General features: G+C 54.1%; 1 protein-coding gene across 2 annotated transcripts in view; it reads right to left on the bottom strand.

Annotated features, from left to right (window-relative positions):
- Positions 1–6,557: 6,557 nt before the first annotated feature.
- Positions 6,558–15,139, bottom strand: part of MAU2 (MAU2 sister chromatid cohesion factor) — a 30,360-nt gene continuing 21,778 nt past the window's right edge. For both annotated transcript variants that reach the window (XM_047833043.1, XM_047833033.1), the window contains exons 14-19: positions 14,434–14,483; positions 14,159–14,236; positions 13,870–13,981; positions 10,871–10,961; positions 9,868–9,995; positions 6,558–9,499 (exon numbers count right to left, since the gene is read on the bottom strand). In XM_047833043.1, coding sequence (XP_047688999.1) covers positions 9,425–9,499; positions 9,868–9,995; positions 10,871–10,961; positions 13,870–13,981; positions 14,159–14,236; positions 14,434–14,483 — 534 coding nt within the window. In that variant the 3' untranslated portion in view covers positions 6,558–9,424. The remainder of the gene's footprint in view (positions 9,500–9,867; positions 9,996–10,870; positions 10,962–13,869; positions 13,982–14,158; positions 14,237–14,433; positions 14,484–15,139) is intronic.

The raw sequence follows: 15,139 nt of genomic DNA, 5'->3' as shown, positions 1-15,139 counted from the left end.
TCCTTTTGGTTTTAGTCTTTCAAAAGTTCACTCATTTGTTCAAGGACAAAGGCACCAGGAGGAGGCATCTCTCTCTCTCACTCCAAATTTCAGGCCTCCTGTCTCCTTGCCCACAGGCTGTGACATCAGGCTCTTTCATGTCCCTCCAGGGGGGTTCCAGTCCATATGCAGACATATGAGGCCCACTTTTGATTTTGTGCACACACAGAGGTACAGTCAGTCCATAGGCTCTGATCTCTTAAATTGAAAGCAAGTGGTCTGGCGAGTGATGCTTCTCACCACAGACTCAAGTAACCAACCTCAATTAGTGATTCAGAACTGTCCTGGGGGTGGGGGGTTGGTTCCAGCCTCTAGAATGTTCCTGAAAACGAAGCAGCTTGCTGTCCGCCAGAGAAAGCCCTAGAGGTCCCTGCACTGGGGCCTTCCAAGGAGGGGAGAATTGCTAGGATACTTGGAGCAGGGGTATTTATTTCTACATGTCCTGGGTTGGGAAAGCCTGAACCACAGCTTTTGCCTAGCTTTAGAGACTAACTTACCTTCTTACTAATTTTACTAATCTTACTAATCTAGGAGTTCCCTGGAACCACCTGGTCTTGGAAACCTTCATTCCTGCTCCAGGCGATGCCGAGAGCCAGGAGCTAGGAGCATAGGGAGAGATGGGGTTGGGGTAGGAGCTTCAGTATAAGGCCCAGGTTCCCGATTGGAGTTGTCACCCATCGCTACTCAGAGGCCTGTGATCACCTGTCTGGATGCTGGGGTGAGCGAGTCGAGTGGGAAGGGACAGACTGACAGAGAAGCGAGCGAGGTAATTTCAACTACCGATGATGAGGATGAAAAGTAGTCAAGGGTGTGACACAGTGACTGGCCAAGGCAGGAGCCATGGGCTTGCAAGCAGGTGGATTTGAGCGGAGACCCGGGAAACGAGCCTTCTGGGCAGAGGGGAATAATAGGTGCCGCCGTCCTGAGGTGGCACCAAGTACGGGACAGAGAGTGGCCGGCATGCCTGTGTGCAGGGATGAGGTGGGAGAGGCTGGGAGGAGGTGAGCTTTTACTCTGATGGGAAGAAGGAACCATCCTGCAAGGCACCGTGAGCTCTGTTTCCCACCAGTAAAATTCTCGTTATTTGGATTCCGTAATCTTCCAGCTCTCTGGTTTCAGGCTTACACTCCCTTTATTCAAAGATCTTATTGAGCCTCCAGGGTGGCCAGACCTAACAAATGAAAACATATGACGCCCAGTTAGATTTGAATGGCAGATCAGTGATGGACAGTCCTTTAGTATAAATCTGAGAATGGGGGCGCCTGGGTGGCGCAGTCGGTTAAGCGTCCGACTTCAGCCAGGTCACGATCTCGCGGTCCGGGAGTTCGAGCCCCGCGTCGGGCTCTGTGCTGACAGCTCAGAGCCTGGAGCCTGTTTCCGATTCTGTGTCTCCCTCTCTCTCTGCCCCTCCCCCGTTCATGCTCTGTCTCTCTCTGTCCCCAAAATAAATAAACGTTGAAAAAAAAAAATTAAATCTGAGAATGGCAGAAATCTGCCATGTGCCAGGCCACCGCTAGGAGTCAGTCCGGGTTCGCGTAGTCCACGCCACGTGACCCCACAGCCTGGTGCCTTTGGGGGAACTGGTCAGATATAAAGGTGAGAATCTGGCGTGCCTTGGGAGAGAGGGATGAACGAGCTTCAAAAATCCACGTTGGCCCCAAGCTGTGAACCTGAATTGCTGATTCTTTTGGGTCCCCCGACTCTTGTTAAATGGCCACACAGCATTCATCGGAATGCCTCTGGTGTTCCCTGCATCACAAACGCGTATCGTGTTGTCTCCCGTGTCTCCGATGGATCTAGGTTCTGGCCTTTTTCGCGAGAGTTAAGAGACGGAACGGGAGTGTGTTCAGCGCTCACCCACTGTCCTCACTGGCTGTGATCACCAAGGTAAGGTGTGGGTGTCCTGTAACTGGGCCAACCACAAGTGTGGCCCGTGACCATTTCAGGACACGGTCGGGGAGGGGTAAATAATCCCTGGAAAATAATCTCCTTAAGGTTTTGGGTCCGAGGAGAACTAGATGCCGAGAGGGAGAAACAGATCCTGTGAATGAGGGATTTGGGTGTGGCCCAGCTGGGACTTCCTTCTGTTGGCACCAGAAGGCAGAGGAATGTTCTGGAGGCAGGAAGAACTTCTTCAAGAGATGAATTCCCTTTCCCTTGGGAGGGGGCAGCTCAGGAAACAGTGTGGTAGCTGCTGGGCTGGGTGTTAGGAGCACTTGGATAAGGAACTTGGCACTGAGGCATCTGCTCTGGTTGGTTTGTGGTGATGTCCGGAATGCCCTGACCCCCATCACCTGCTGTTGGCGTCCGCATTATACAAGGGGGGGAGGAGGGTCAGCGACCCCATCTTTGTTATTGTCACTATCCGACCACCCCCCCATGCACATTTGGCCCCGTCTGCGTCATCCCCACCCCCCGTTTGTTTCTGGGAGATAGGTGTAAGTGTGGTGGGGGGGGGGGGAGAAGGACCTGAGGGGACCCAGGGACTTGATCTTTCTTCTGGAAATGGGGGCTCGGCCGCTTTCTCCATCCATCAGTGTCCTCCTGGAGATGGCCCAGCGTCAGCTGTACTCAGGGTGCTGTGGGCGGCAGCCTCTGCTCTTCAGAGTGCCCTAGGAGGGCTGGCAGCCCCAGTGCCCACCCAGTACCCTCTTCTGAGTAGCCGGGCAGGAGGGCCGGTCCACGCCCGCTCCAAGACAGTCCTGGTGTCTGCGTCGCAGAAGTTGAAACGTCAGCCGGCTCTGACTGGCTGGTTGAGGGAGGTCTCCCCTCTGTCCCGTCACTGTGCCTCCCACCTGTCCCCTGGTTTACCATCCTACAGGGTGCTGCTCTCCTCTCTCAAGTGGGACGAGGCTCACTCCTACTTGAGGCCCATTGTTAGACTCCTGGCAGAATGGCCACTCCCTGAGGACGGGGACTTTGCCTGATATGGCTCCTGCTGTGGCCCCAGCACCCAGCAGCGAGTAGATACCAAATAAATGTTTGGCAAGTAAATGAGGGAATGGTGTAGCCCTAATACCTGGAGAACCCTGGGGGTCAGCATCCCCGATCCCACAAGATACAGGAGAGGAACTGAGAGCCCCTGTGGAGGAGGCTATTCCACATCCCCGCAAACGAGGACAAGGCCTGGCCTCGCCGGGGACTGGTAACCTCCAGCCCATCCTTCCCAGCTGCAGCCAGACTCCAGTCGGCCCTACCAGGTGGGAACACTGCTCAGGCCGCCATGCCCCCTGGTGGCAGAGGATGGAGCAGCCCGAGCTGCCCACAGCAACTGGTGACACATGCAGATGAAGACAGAGTGGGAGATACACTTCCGGTTCAAAGTGATACTTCTGAGCAGTTTGTACTTAACCCTTTAGGGGAGCATGTGCGAGCAGAGCTCTACGGCAGCAGAACTTGTTCGGGACCACACACTCGCTCTGGACCGAGTCTGCCTGATTCCATGGATGCACACGGAGCTTGGATTCCATGTGGCACAGACGCTACGTGTACGGATTCGTGGTTAGGAAGGACACTCAAAGCAAAACAAACACACGCTGACGAAGTGGCCCGTCTCTAGAGAGCTGTGTTTCGGACAGCTTTTCAGCGTCTCTGAGACGGGGATGGGGCAGACGGTGCTCTCTCGCTCACAAACTCCTAATCTAGCGTAAGAACACTGTGATTTAAAAAAAATGACGTTCGTTGTAGCAGCTGTTAATGTACTGGGAGTCTTGTATTTCTCACACAGCAACGCTACAATAGTCTTTTGAACTCTTTTCTGATCCTTGAAAAAGTACCCAAAATATCAAAGGTGGTAAGGAAGTCAAAATAACACGGAATTTTCTCGTCCAATTGCGTTGTAGGCTCACTTCGTGAGCATGACTTTGGGGTGAAGTAAGCTTTTAAACTCTTCGGCAATGCTCCTCCTCCCCTTCCCCTGGCCCTCTGGGGCTCGGAAGCAGCACTTAGAGGGGATGGGGGATGAGGGAGTGGAGCTCCCTCGCCCCCCAGCCCATCCCTTGACCCAGGTGGAGTGGACAGCCCACCCTCCTCTGAACCCAGTAGCACTTTGGCCTCTTGTATCCGGTTGACAACTTTGAGCTGACTGGGGTTTACCAACATCGTTCAAATCAAGGAAGCCATGTCAGATGCTGGACAGACGGGACCATAGACGCAGGGCTGCCTGCCTCTCCTTGAAGAGCCTTCTTTGTAGGGGAACGTCAACCTGACACACTCAGCTAGGTCAAAGGGGGAAGCCAACATACACCGTGAACGTTTCAATTCCCAGAACCCCCAGTGCGCATTGGCCTGGGGGTGTGAAGTTCATACCCCCTGCCGTATAGTAGGGTCCTGTTGGCATTTCTGGGGGGTGGGGGCGACCCAGGCACAGGGACGGAGCATGCTGACACCCACAGACAACGTAGGCAGGTGTCCACAGTGGCACCTGCCAGTCCTGCCTGTGCTCTTCCTCTGGGGCTGTCCTGTGGACTTGCTGACATGTGCCGGGCCCGAACTGGGACATTCCTGGCTGATGCCGGGCTGCTGAGCGGAGCAGCCGCAGGGAGAGTGCCCCTGGCATGGGGACAGGTGGGAGCAAGCGCAGAATGTTCCAGGATCATTCAGGGAGGAGGCTGGACAATATCCAGGTGGGAGATGTGACTGTGACTTGGGGACGGGCGGTGGAGATGGCCAGAAATGGGTGGAGTGACAGGCAGGATGTCTGAGGACCGGGGTGTGTGTGGAAGGACAACTAGTGACCCCCTACCCTGGCCACTCAGTGCTTGGGCCAGCTGCCCTTGCCATCCGCTGGCCTCTGTGAGGCCCACTCCCGTCCTCCCCCTCCTCCCGTGACCGCTTCCTGGGTGTGTCGGTCATCCACGTCCCAAGTGTGTCCTTCACCCCCGCAGAACTTCTCCACACCGTGTCCATTTGTGCTGACCAGTTTTGCTGACGGGAGCCCACCTGGCTTTACCTGAGAGGTTCCCCCCAAATCTAGGACTCCAGCAGCCATTCTTTGTTCATCGTTATCTGGCAATTTGGGGAAAATTCTCTGGGAAGTGGTTTATTCAACCAGGGCGTTGTGCTGCAGCCCCCAGATGAGCCTACTTCCCGTGAAACAGTGGCCATCTCGGGACCGGCTTGCTAGTCGCCTGTGATTCACTCCCAGCTGGTGGCCACGTGTCTGCTGGCGGGTAGTTTTGTCACCTGGTGGATTTGTGGCTGTGCTCTGGTTGGGTGGGCTCAGGTTGTGATTCCTGCAGAGAGGCTGGGAGGCTCAAGGTGGAAAAAAACGACGTCCAAGCCAACGATAGGGCAGGCAGAGTCCACCCCAAGTGACAAAGCCATTTATGGCTGGGTTGTTGGGGATGGAGCAGAGGGGGGCAGGCGTCAACAATGGGGGGGGTGGGGCCACCATGCTGCAGTGGGGAGTTCTTCCTGGCAGGGCTGTGTGGAGTCACTGACACACCTAGTGGCCCGTGGTCCTGCCTTGGGACCATGGCCCAAAAGAAAGCTCAGACATGCTCCTAGGAGCGAGCAGTTGAGACCACCTTGGTGTTACTGGGGGGCATAGTGATGAGACCAACACGAGGGCCTTGACACAGTGTGGGTGGCAGGCAGGCACCATCCCTGCATGTTAAGAACAAGACACGACCCAAGAAAATCAAAAACACATGTTGAAACAAAAATGTGTAGGGGACATCCACAACAGCAGCACTCCTCAAGAGCCACAAGGAAGAAGCAACCCAAACACCTATCGACGGACGGATGGATAAACAAACCGGTCCATCCATACAGTGGAATATTATTCAGCTTTAAGGAATGAAATTCTGGCTCATGCTACAATGTGGACGAACCTTGAAGATACGTTGGGTGGAAGAAGCCAGACACAAAAGGCCACGTGTATGATCCCATTTATATGAAATGTCCAGAACAGGCAAATCCAGAGACAGAAAGCAGATTAGTGGCTGCCAGGGGTTGGGGGAGGGGGAATGGGATTGAGAGTTAATGGGGACAGTATTTCCTTTTGAGGGGATAAAAACGTTCTTGAACTAGACAAGTGTTGGTTGTACAACACCGTGAATGTACTTAGTGCCATTGAATTGTACACATTAAATGGCTAATTTTATGTGACTTTCATGTCAAAAAAGAGAAGAAAAATTGAAAAACAAAGAACAATCCCAAACCCTGTGTTTTCTAAGAACACAGGAAATAGGACACTAGGTGAATAAGCAAGTGCGTCTGTGGTAAGAGCCAGGGAGGCACAGGCAGCGCTGTGGACCAAATGTTTGATGTCTATGGGGTCCCCTCTCCTCCAGGTGGGGCTGTTCTGGAGGAACATCATCGGTAGAAGAGAAGACTCAGGTTTCCACTAGGTCCTCCAGTCCAGGGGATGGGGCTTTGCATCCTCACACCTGTTGGTTAGCAGAACTCCCCGATGCCCACTCGTCTAGTGGCCCTGCTAGCCCGGCCAGAGGGTGAGAGCCCATCTCTGGAGTAGTGCACACAAGGGACAGATAACACGACAAAGACAAAGCAAGTGATGGCTCCTGCAAATTATTTTACTTTGAATATATAGGAAAAGAAATCCAAAAACGGGAAGCTATGTTCTATGGTTACGTCTTTTAAACAATGTTTTGTATTTACAAAAACTTTTTTCCTGATTAAAAGCACCAGCTGAAGTTACAGGCTGCTAAAACCAGAAGATATTACAAACCCATTAAAAGACATTATGCCAAACATACTTCTTAAAAACCCTTAACAGAACAGAGACAATGCAATCAACAAATGCGACCCACTGCACCAGGCAGCCCTTATCTGATTTCCTTGCCAGTGTTCCCAATAAGTGGGGTGGAGTTCTTACCCCAGGGAGAGGACCCTCGCTTCACCCATGGGTGACTGCAAAGACCCAGCAGTGGGGAGGCAGCAGCGTGTGTACCTGGAACCCAGCATCTCCTGGACCAGCCCCCAGACCCTGAGGACCACAGGAGGGAGTGGAAGGGGCACACAAGAGTCTGGCCAGCTTTCAGTAATTTACCTGCCAACAGGAATCTTTCTGCTGCTCCCTCCCTTGCACCGCTGTGCACGGAAAGGCTTGGGACTTTTCACTTATCTATTTTTTCTGAATACTTAGCTATGAGTGTGTAAGGTCTCCCTGGGTGATCACTTGCTGCCTGTCTTAAATTCTTATGATTGAGTGAAAAACTGAGAGGCACTCAATTCGGATTCACAAGAAAGTACTATGACAGCTTTATGTAACCAAAAGATGCTACAGCAAAGGGAAAGTTCAAAGCTTGCACGCGCATAAATGCAGGTACACGCAGTCTGGCTTCCATAAAGCTAGAGTGGAATATTAAACATGGAGTACTGAATTCTTAGCTGTAAACATAAAAACTTATCCTTAACTTTACATGAACATAGATAACAGGGTGGTCATTAAACATACTTTAACATCAGAACAGATGTTAAGTTTTGAGGTTCTTATTTCAACTGCTCTACATAAAAAAATGCCCTAGAAGCAAAGAAAGGCTTAAATAAATATGAAGAGACAAACATGTACAGTGTGATTGAAGAAGTAATGAGGGTCTGGAGAGGTCATACAGTGCGGGGTCCAGGCCAACAGGGGCAGCTCATGGTAAGAGGGGGCTCTGTCCCTTGGGTGGAGGGGAGGGCCTAGAGGGTACCCTTGAGGGGGGAGGAAGACAGGACAGGACAACTTGTGGCCACATGTCATACCCTCTTTTGTAGGCCTCATGGGCCCGGGAGGGTCAGCCAAAAAGGGGGCCCTGAGCAGCATGGGACAGTGCTAGGCTCTCCTGAGTGATCCAGGATGCCACAGAGATGGTGGGTCCTTATAGGACAAGTCCCGGCCAGCCCATGCCTCCAATCAGCAGTTCACTTTGCATGCCTGTCACTGGCTTCCCACGTGGGCAGCAAGGGCCTGATGCTGGCCTGGTAAGGGCAGTGGCCCAGCGCAGGGAGGTCTGCTGACAGCCCTGCTTGTGGCTAAGGCACACCCAGGCCTCAGGGCCTGAGCAGCTGACCTGAGTGATCCCAGTGTTCCTTCTGTCAGACACTGAGGCTTCGAGAAGCAGCCCTCACAGTGCAAGGGTAACAAGATGCGAACTAACAAGCCACCCTGACTAGCAAGACCACTCACCATTCCTCTGGGGAGACGCTTCGAGGCACCGCTTCCAGGCACCGGAAGCTGGAGGAGGTGGCTACCTCGACTGCCCCCAATGCCACCATCACCGCTGGGGTACCTCCTCGACTATCCAAGAGGAGCACAGAACTGAGCACGGTTGTCTGAGCCTGGCAGAGCCTCCTGGGGTCCAGCTCAGGAAGAGGTTTCAATGCTGTCCCAAGACCCAAGGCAGGCAGGTCACCTCATCCTCCCTCCTGAGAGCAGGGCGAGGGACCAGGGGAACCGCTGTCTGCTCGCCAGCTGAGCTCCAGGCGTCTGCGGACACCACAGAGCTGCCAGGAAGCAAGGCCCTTCATCCTTCGGGCACCCTGAGGTGGGCTAAGGAGGGTCCCCTCCCTTCTCCTCTGCTTCCTGCCCAGCAGCATGGATGCTGACGGGGGAAGGTAGCTGATGCACACATTAAGAGTCTCAGCCCCCAGCTCCAGCTCTGTGAATCACCACACACGCACACACACACACACACACACGCACACCCGTGTCTACAAGAATGTGCTCCTCCATGGCTGGACACTGAATCCAGTCAAGGTACAGATGTTTGGAAGCCGAGCTCCTGGGTCCCCCAGGGTTCCCGATCAGAGGCCCTGGCTGTCAGATGGGGGCGGAGAGGACACTGGACAGAAAGGCAAGCTGGGAAAAGTGTCATGGTGGGATGTGCATTTTTGTCCCTGACACATGCCATTACTTCTTCCCTCCAATTTTGGGGCAGAAACTGGCGTTTTGCCTCTGGGCTCTGGAAGTTGCTGTGAGCAGAGGAAACACTCCAGCCAGGCACGGAGGCCCAGGCGATGGAAGTCATGTGGCAATGCACCAGTGGTACCACCCACCCTGGCAACTGGCACCCCAGTCCCCTGCCCAGACACGTTCCCTTAAAGGCGTGACTCAGACGTGGAAGCAGAACTGGCAATTCAAGTCCACTTTAAAAGATGGCTCTGGAAAGTTGGCTCCAATATCCCACCTGCAAGCCTCAGCACTGGGGGTCTTGTTACACGGTGGGAATGGCTGGCCAGCCCTTCCTGGGAGGGCGGAATCAGCACCGCACACTCCATAGGGACTTGGAAGCTCTGGAGACAGTCAGGAAGGAAGCCTGGGGACACACACTCCAGCACACCTCCAAGGAAAGCTCAAGTGCCATCTGGAAGGAAGTAGGGGACACACTGGACCCCACAGAGTCCCCGAGAAGCTGGGTGGCTCCCTTCAGGAGCCTCACAGGAGGCTGGCCAGGCTCGTATTGGGTCCATTCTGAGCTTGGAACTGCACGGGAGGTGGGCCATCCGTCCACTGCAGAGAGGAGAGAACACACGGGCGAGGAGCAGGGGTGTAATGGGCTGCGTGTCTGCCCTGGACTGCTGCCCTCTTTGGGCTGGTCGCCCAGCCAGGGCCCTCTGTCCTCCACACGTGAGTCAGCGGAGCCCCTGGGAAGCACCCTACATCACCCACTTGGGTGACTGGTGCTGTCTTTCTGATCTGAGGGGGCTCCTGAGGTGAGGCTGAGTTAGGGATTATTGGGAGACGTGCAAGGAGATGGCAGCCAAGCGTGTACGTCCCTCCTCAGGGAACAAGCCCCCTGGGTGCTTCAGGCCGGGTAAGTAGGACCCGAGGAGCCAACCAGCACCCCCATCTTGCCTCCCCAAACCCAGTGCCTATACCGTGATGAGGTTGTGTTCAGGGAGACTGCAGGCCTCAATGTGGTCTTGGAGCAGCTGCTGCGAGAAGTTCTGATGCATCTGGGCTGCTTCATGGGCGTCTATGGCATTCCCACAGGCCTTGTTCAGGTCTAAGGGTGGGACACACACACAGGGTAGATTCATCTTGCCCTGTCACCACCCCCATGTCCTCCCTTTGGGTGTGGGTAGAGCCCTAAGGTCGAACCAGTAGGTTCCTATGTACCTGGCAGGTCACCTGCCCTGAGCCCTGTCTCGGGATCCGCAAGCCCACCTGCCAACAGTCTTCACACATGCCCTTCTGAGTTCCTGAGTCATGTTCTTGGAGGTGGGTGAGCAGTGTGGCCCACATGGACAGACACAAGGGCTGGTTGGGCAGTGAAAGCTCTTAGGGCTCCCTGTGGATATTGGGCCTCCCGGGGAGGGCGTGGCCAACCCTCAGGCACACAGGAACTCACTAGAGCAGGGAACCCAACACCCACTTCTGAGGCAGGAGGACTGAATAGGCCCACAGAGCCCACTGCAGACAGGAGCAGCTCGTCATCTGTCTCTTCCAGGGGGCCCTGGGTGAGTCTCTGGACTTTAATAGCACAATCTGTAAACAGGGGAGCAGCAGTAACAACGCTGATGGCTGCTGAGAGCCCACTGGGCACCCAGAGCACCCTGGCCAGTACTGTCTGACGGACGACTGACACAGCCATTCAGGGGGAAGGAAACCAAGAATGAGGGGTAGGGCTTACAGCCCGATTCTTCACCCAGACTCCAAGAAACGGCTTTATGGAGAGACTGAACCGATCCTGTGTTGAGCCCAGTGCCTGCTGCCCCCAAACAGGATCTCCTGTGGAGCCTGAGTATATGCTGGAATTGGGGCTGTGCCCTGTAGAGACCCAGTCTAAGCAGAAGCTAAACAGGGCTTACCCGGTATCTTCTAGGCTTGGGCTCTCCCCAGTGGCCCTGATCTCTGGGAAGGGCTGGCTGTTGTACTCACCTCTCAGCAGGGCTGATGACCACAGCTGCACGGACATGTCTGGGATCTTGCTAGCCAGCTGCATGGCAGGCACCACCATGTTGTTACTCTCCTGTTGATCAAGAGCAACCAGGGAAGGGAGTGGGGGCTGGGGCCAGCAGCAAGGACAGTCTAGGACCCACCCATCACCCCCAGCCCAGGCTGTTCCCTCTTCCTGCTGACTGGCAAGCAAGCTCCTACTCCTACTTCAGGGCCCATTTCAAGTGACCTCTGAAGTACTCTTCTTCTTCTTCTTCTTCTTTTTTTTTTTTTTTTTTTTTTTTTCAGAGAGAGAGAGAAAGGGAAGAAGGGCAGAGGGGCAATCTCAAGCAGGTGCCATGCTCAGCGCATAGTCCAAGGCAGGGCTCAATCCCACAACCCTGGGATCACGACCTGAGTCACAATCAAGAGTTGGACACTCAACTAACCAAGAATGAAGTACTCTTCAACACCTCAGGAAAAAATAAACTGCCCTCACTCTTCAACTCTGCATCTACTTCCTCACTGGGGCACTGTTGACTATGGACAAATCTACATGCTTTTGTCTTTCTCACTAGAACAAAAGGCACTGGCAGCAGTCAGCTCTGGACCCAGATCAGGAGCCAACTAGAAATGCACATTCAGAGGTCCCAGGGCATGGGAGGAGGAAGCAGTCTGCTCTGGTGGGAGTGATGAGGACCAAAAGGATAAAGGAGGAAGGGAGGTTTCTCTGCTACATACAAGTCCACTCTTGTGGGAGGCTACCTGACACGCGGGGCTGTGGGACACCAGGGTATGTTAACTCTCCAACTCTGACCGAGTGGCTGTACGACGCCACCCCCGCCCCCCTCAATGCCCAGCATGTGCTGAGAGTGGACAGGGGGCCATAAACACCCATACCTGACCCCAGGGTGACTGGTACCACTGCTCTGACCCCCCTCAGCCTAGGGACCACAAGCTCTGCTGGCCCGAATGCTGGATTCAAGGTGACATGGGAGAACTCCCTACCTAACAGCTGCTGACAGACAGTTGCCATATAGCCAAGAGACCTACAAATCATCAAAAGCAACTCCTGAAGCCTAGCTTCAGCACAGACACGATCGGGTGAGACACGCCTCCTTACAGACACAAAAGCCCAATGACTTCACACTGTCCCATGGTTGGTACCTCAAAGATGAAGTTCAGGTGGGTCTCAAAGCTTTTCAAAACTGAATGAAGTCCTTCTAAGACCTCAGAATGCACAACAGAAGACAAAAAAACTACTGTATTCCTTTAGGCCTGGGGTTGGGCCTCTGTTTGGAAGCTGCCAGAAGGAGAGTACCCGTTGGCTCTCCTGGGCAAGCTCCCCCATGTCAGCTTGTGGCCCCACAGAATCTGGTATGAAAATGTGTGATTCTGACAGGTACTCTGTGTGAAGCTGCTCATGAACTCATGATGCCTGTGGACACTCTAGGCTGGCAGGCCCAGGTAGAGTTGGCTGTGTCTGGGTGTGTCTCCTTCAGACCTGGAACCACTTGAAGCCAGGCTTGGGTCTAAGGGTCCTTGGGGGTCCCATGTCACTTCACATAGGCCCAGACACACAGGGAGCAGCGGAGGCTCCTAAAAAAGTTCTATAAGATGCCCCAGGATTGCCCCAAACATGAACCAGAGCTGCAGCTGAAAAGCTGCTTTGCTTACCCTGCCCCATTCAAGGTGGCTTCTGGAGACTTCTAGACAAATGAGAGCCAGTGAGGTCTGGTTCTAAGCCTGGGTCTGCAGTTTGGGACTGTGTGACCTTAATCTCCCCATCTGGAAAACGGGGTAATCACACACCGGGGTAATCACCACACTGAGACGTGAGGTGGGCAGCCCACACTCAGCAGTGCCTCATGTTGAACTTGTTCCTCACGTGGCCCCCAAACACACACCAAGCCACTGTTCTGTGTGCTCAGAGGCTGAGGAATAGGCGGACAGGGTATTCAAGATGGAGCAGAGTTGCACTCTGAAGGGAGAACCCAAAGCTTGTCCTCTTCCTTTGGAGGTGGTGACGTCCCCAGTGTTCAGGCCATGGCCACCAGGACCTGAGCTGCAGGGCCACAGCAAGTGCTTGTCATACGATTGTGGGGAGTGGGATGGGCCAAGGTTGTTAAAAATGCTCATTCTTAGGGAGCTCTAGGGTTTGATCAGAGGAACCCCTATGGGCCAAGACACATACCCTGTGTTAGCTAAAGTGAGGCTAACTAAACTACGAAGCAGATGCTGCTTCAAAATTCTTGTGGCCGTGAAGAAAACTCTCACCCAATGGTACAGAAAAAGACAAGATATCAAATTATGAAACAGCCTAAAAAACAAAACATATGCGTAGGCAGAGGCAGCTGGAAACAGCTAGAAGACAGAAGACATGCAATCACTTCCTTCTTTGCTTCTCAGACTTTCTATCACGAACAGGTCGCGTTAGATGACATGAACAAATACTATCTTAAAAAAACTAATCGCCTCATGAGGTCTACAGGTAAGAGGAAGTGACGATGTACACCCCAGATACTCCATCTGACTCAGACACTTAGAGTTGGCTGATCCCACTGGGGACCAGTCCCCAGGAGGCCATTCTAGGTAAGAATGAAAACATGGGGTGCCCTAGGCAAAACGGAGCCTAAGGTATCTGGCTGAGATGTCCACCCCCAGGTATTACCATAGAGAAGGGAAACGTGCCCTCAGCCCTGCCAGCTCTGGACAGCCCATAGGGCTCTGACTAACCACTGCCTCTGCTTAACCACTGCCTGCATATGGCACTGGGCACATCTGTCTCACAGACCCACCTTTCAGGGATCCAAAGCTCCCCCAGCCCTGCTTCCCATGGTGCCAAGGTGCCCCTTCCTTCACAGAGCCTCGTGGAGCAGTGGGGAGTGGGCGGGTTACTGAGATAAAATCATGGAGGAGCACAGGATGCAAAGTGCTGCTGGGTGGTAGTCCGTAAGCACCGTGCCGGCCCCCAGCCTCTTGGCCCAGCCCCGGACACTCACTCTGTGGTTCCCCAACACATAGAAGATGTGGCCCAGAAGCACCAGGGAGCAGGCTGTGAGCCGGTTCAGGTCCTCTGCGTTGGACATCTTCAGAGTTTCTCGAAGAAATCGCCTATGCAAAAACAGATGCTAAAGCCCCATGGGGATGCCTCATCGGTAGGAAAAGGCAGCAGCAGCCCCAAGGCCCTGAGCAGAGCCCACCTTTCTTAGGGACAGAGGGCCTTGGGCACATACTGTCAGGGAGCAACACAGAAGGGCGTGGGGCAACCGGTCCTCTCCCGGTACTCACTTGGCCTCATTGTAGCGTCCCTGGAAGAAGGAGAAGAGCCCTCGCACATAGAAAGCTGCTGCTCGGAGGCAGTGTGAGCTGATGGGAGAGAGCAGGTGACACTTCGGTGGGATTTTTGTGAGTGCAGCAGGTTTACGAAGGGGAGTGGGAAGAGGGTGGGGAGAGAGGTACAGATACACAGGGCAGTTGGGTCCCCCCCAGCACTGGCACCACTTCAAGAGCAGAGAAAATATAAGACAATATGTCAATGGGCACTCAGCACTGGGCCTTCCTACCTGACAGGGAAGCTATGGTCCGGATTGATCCTCTCCAACAAACTGTACAGCTGTGGTGGAAACGTCAGTTAGAATCATCTTGCATAAACATGAGAAAATTCAGCCTCAAACATCCACTAAATTGACTAGGGCTGCTTGCATCTTCCCAACCCAAACTTCACCCCAAATCCCATGCCTGAGTGAGGGGAGGGGTCAGGACCTACAAGGACAGATGAGGGCACCGTAGGAGACTGTACAGAGCTGTCTACTTCCTCACCCCCCTACCCGACAGGAATCATGGCCTCCAGTGTGAAGGACTGGGGTCCTCACACCCTCAACCTGCCCTGTGTCAGATGAAGGGGACGGGGGGGGGGGGGGCGGCGGGGGAGTCAGGGCAGCTGCTTAGTCTCAGCCTCTGTATGGTCAGAGGGGCCCTGCGTGGAGGAGCGAGGTGGTAATATCAGCCCACATGGGTCTTGTGGGTTGGGGGTAGGCTTTATCTGGAGATGCAGGGATCCTGGGAGGCTCTGATAGGCAGCCATGTGAATGACTTCTTAGGTCCTCTCTGGCTGCTGAGAGGACAAGGGTCAAAGTGGGCTGAAGCTGCTCCCAGTGTCCCCATAGCACCTCCAAGAGGCAGACACTGAGAGGTCAAAGACCCTCCATGGGTCACCAAGTGTGACCCATGGAGGCCACTCCTGGCCCTATGATGACCCTGCCCTTTGCT

This window comes from Prionailurus viverrinus, chromosome A2 (assembly GCF_022837055.1).
Source record: "Prionailurus viverrinus isolate Anna chromosome A2, UM_Priviv_1.0, whole genome shotgun sequence".
NCBI classification, from domain to species: domain Eukaryota; kingdom Metazoa; phylum Chordata; class Mammalia; order Carnivora; family Felidae; genus Prionailurus; species Prionailurus viverrinus.
This window is presented reverse-complemented; position numbering and strand designations above follow the sequence as displayed.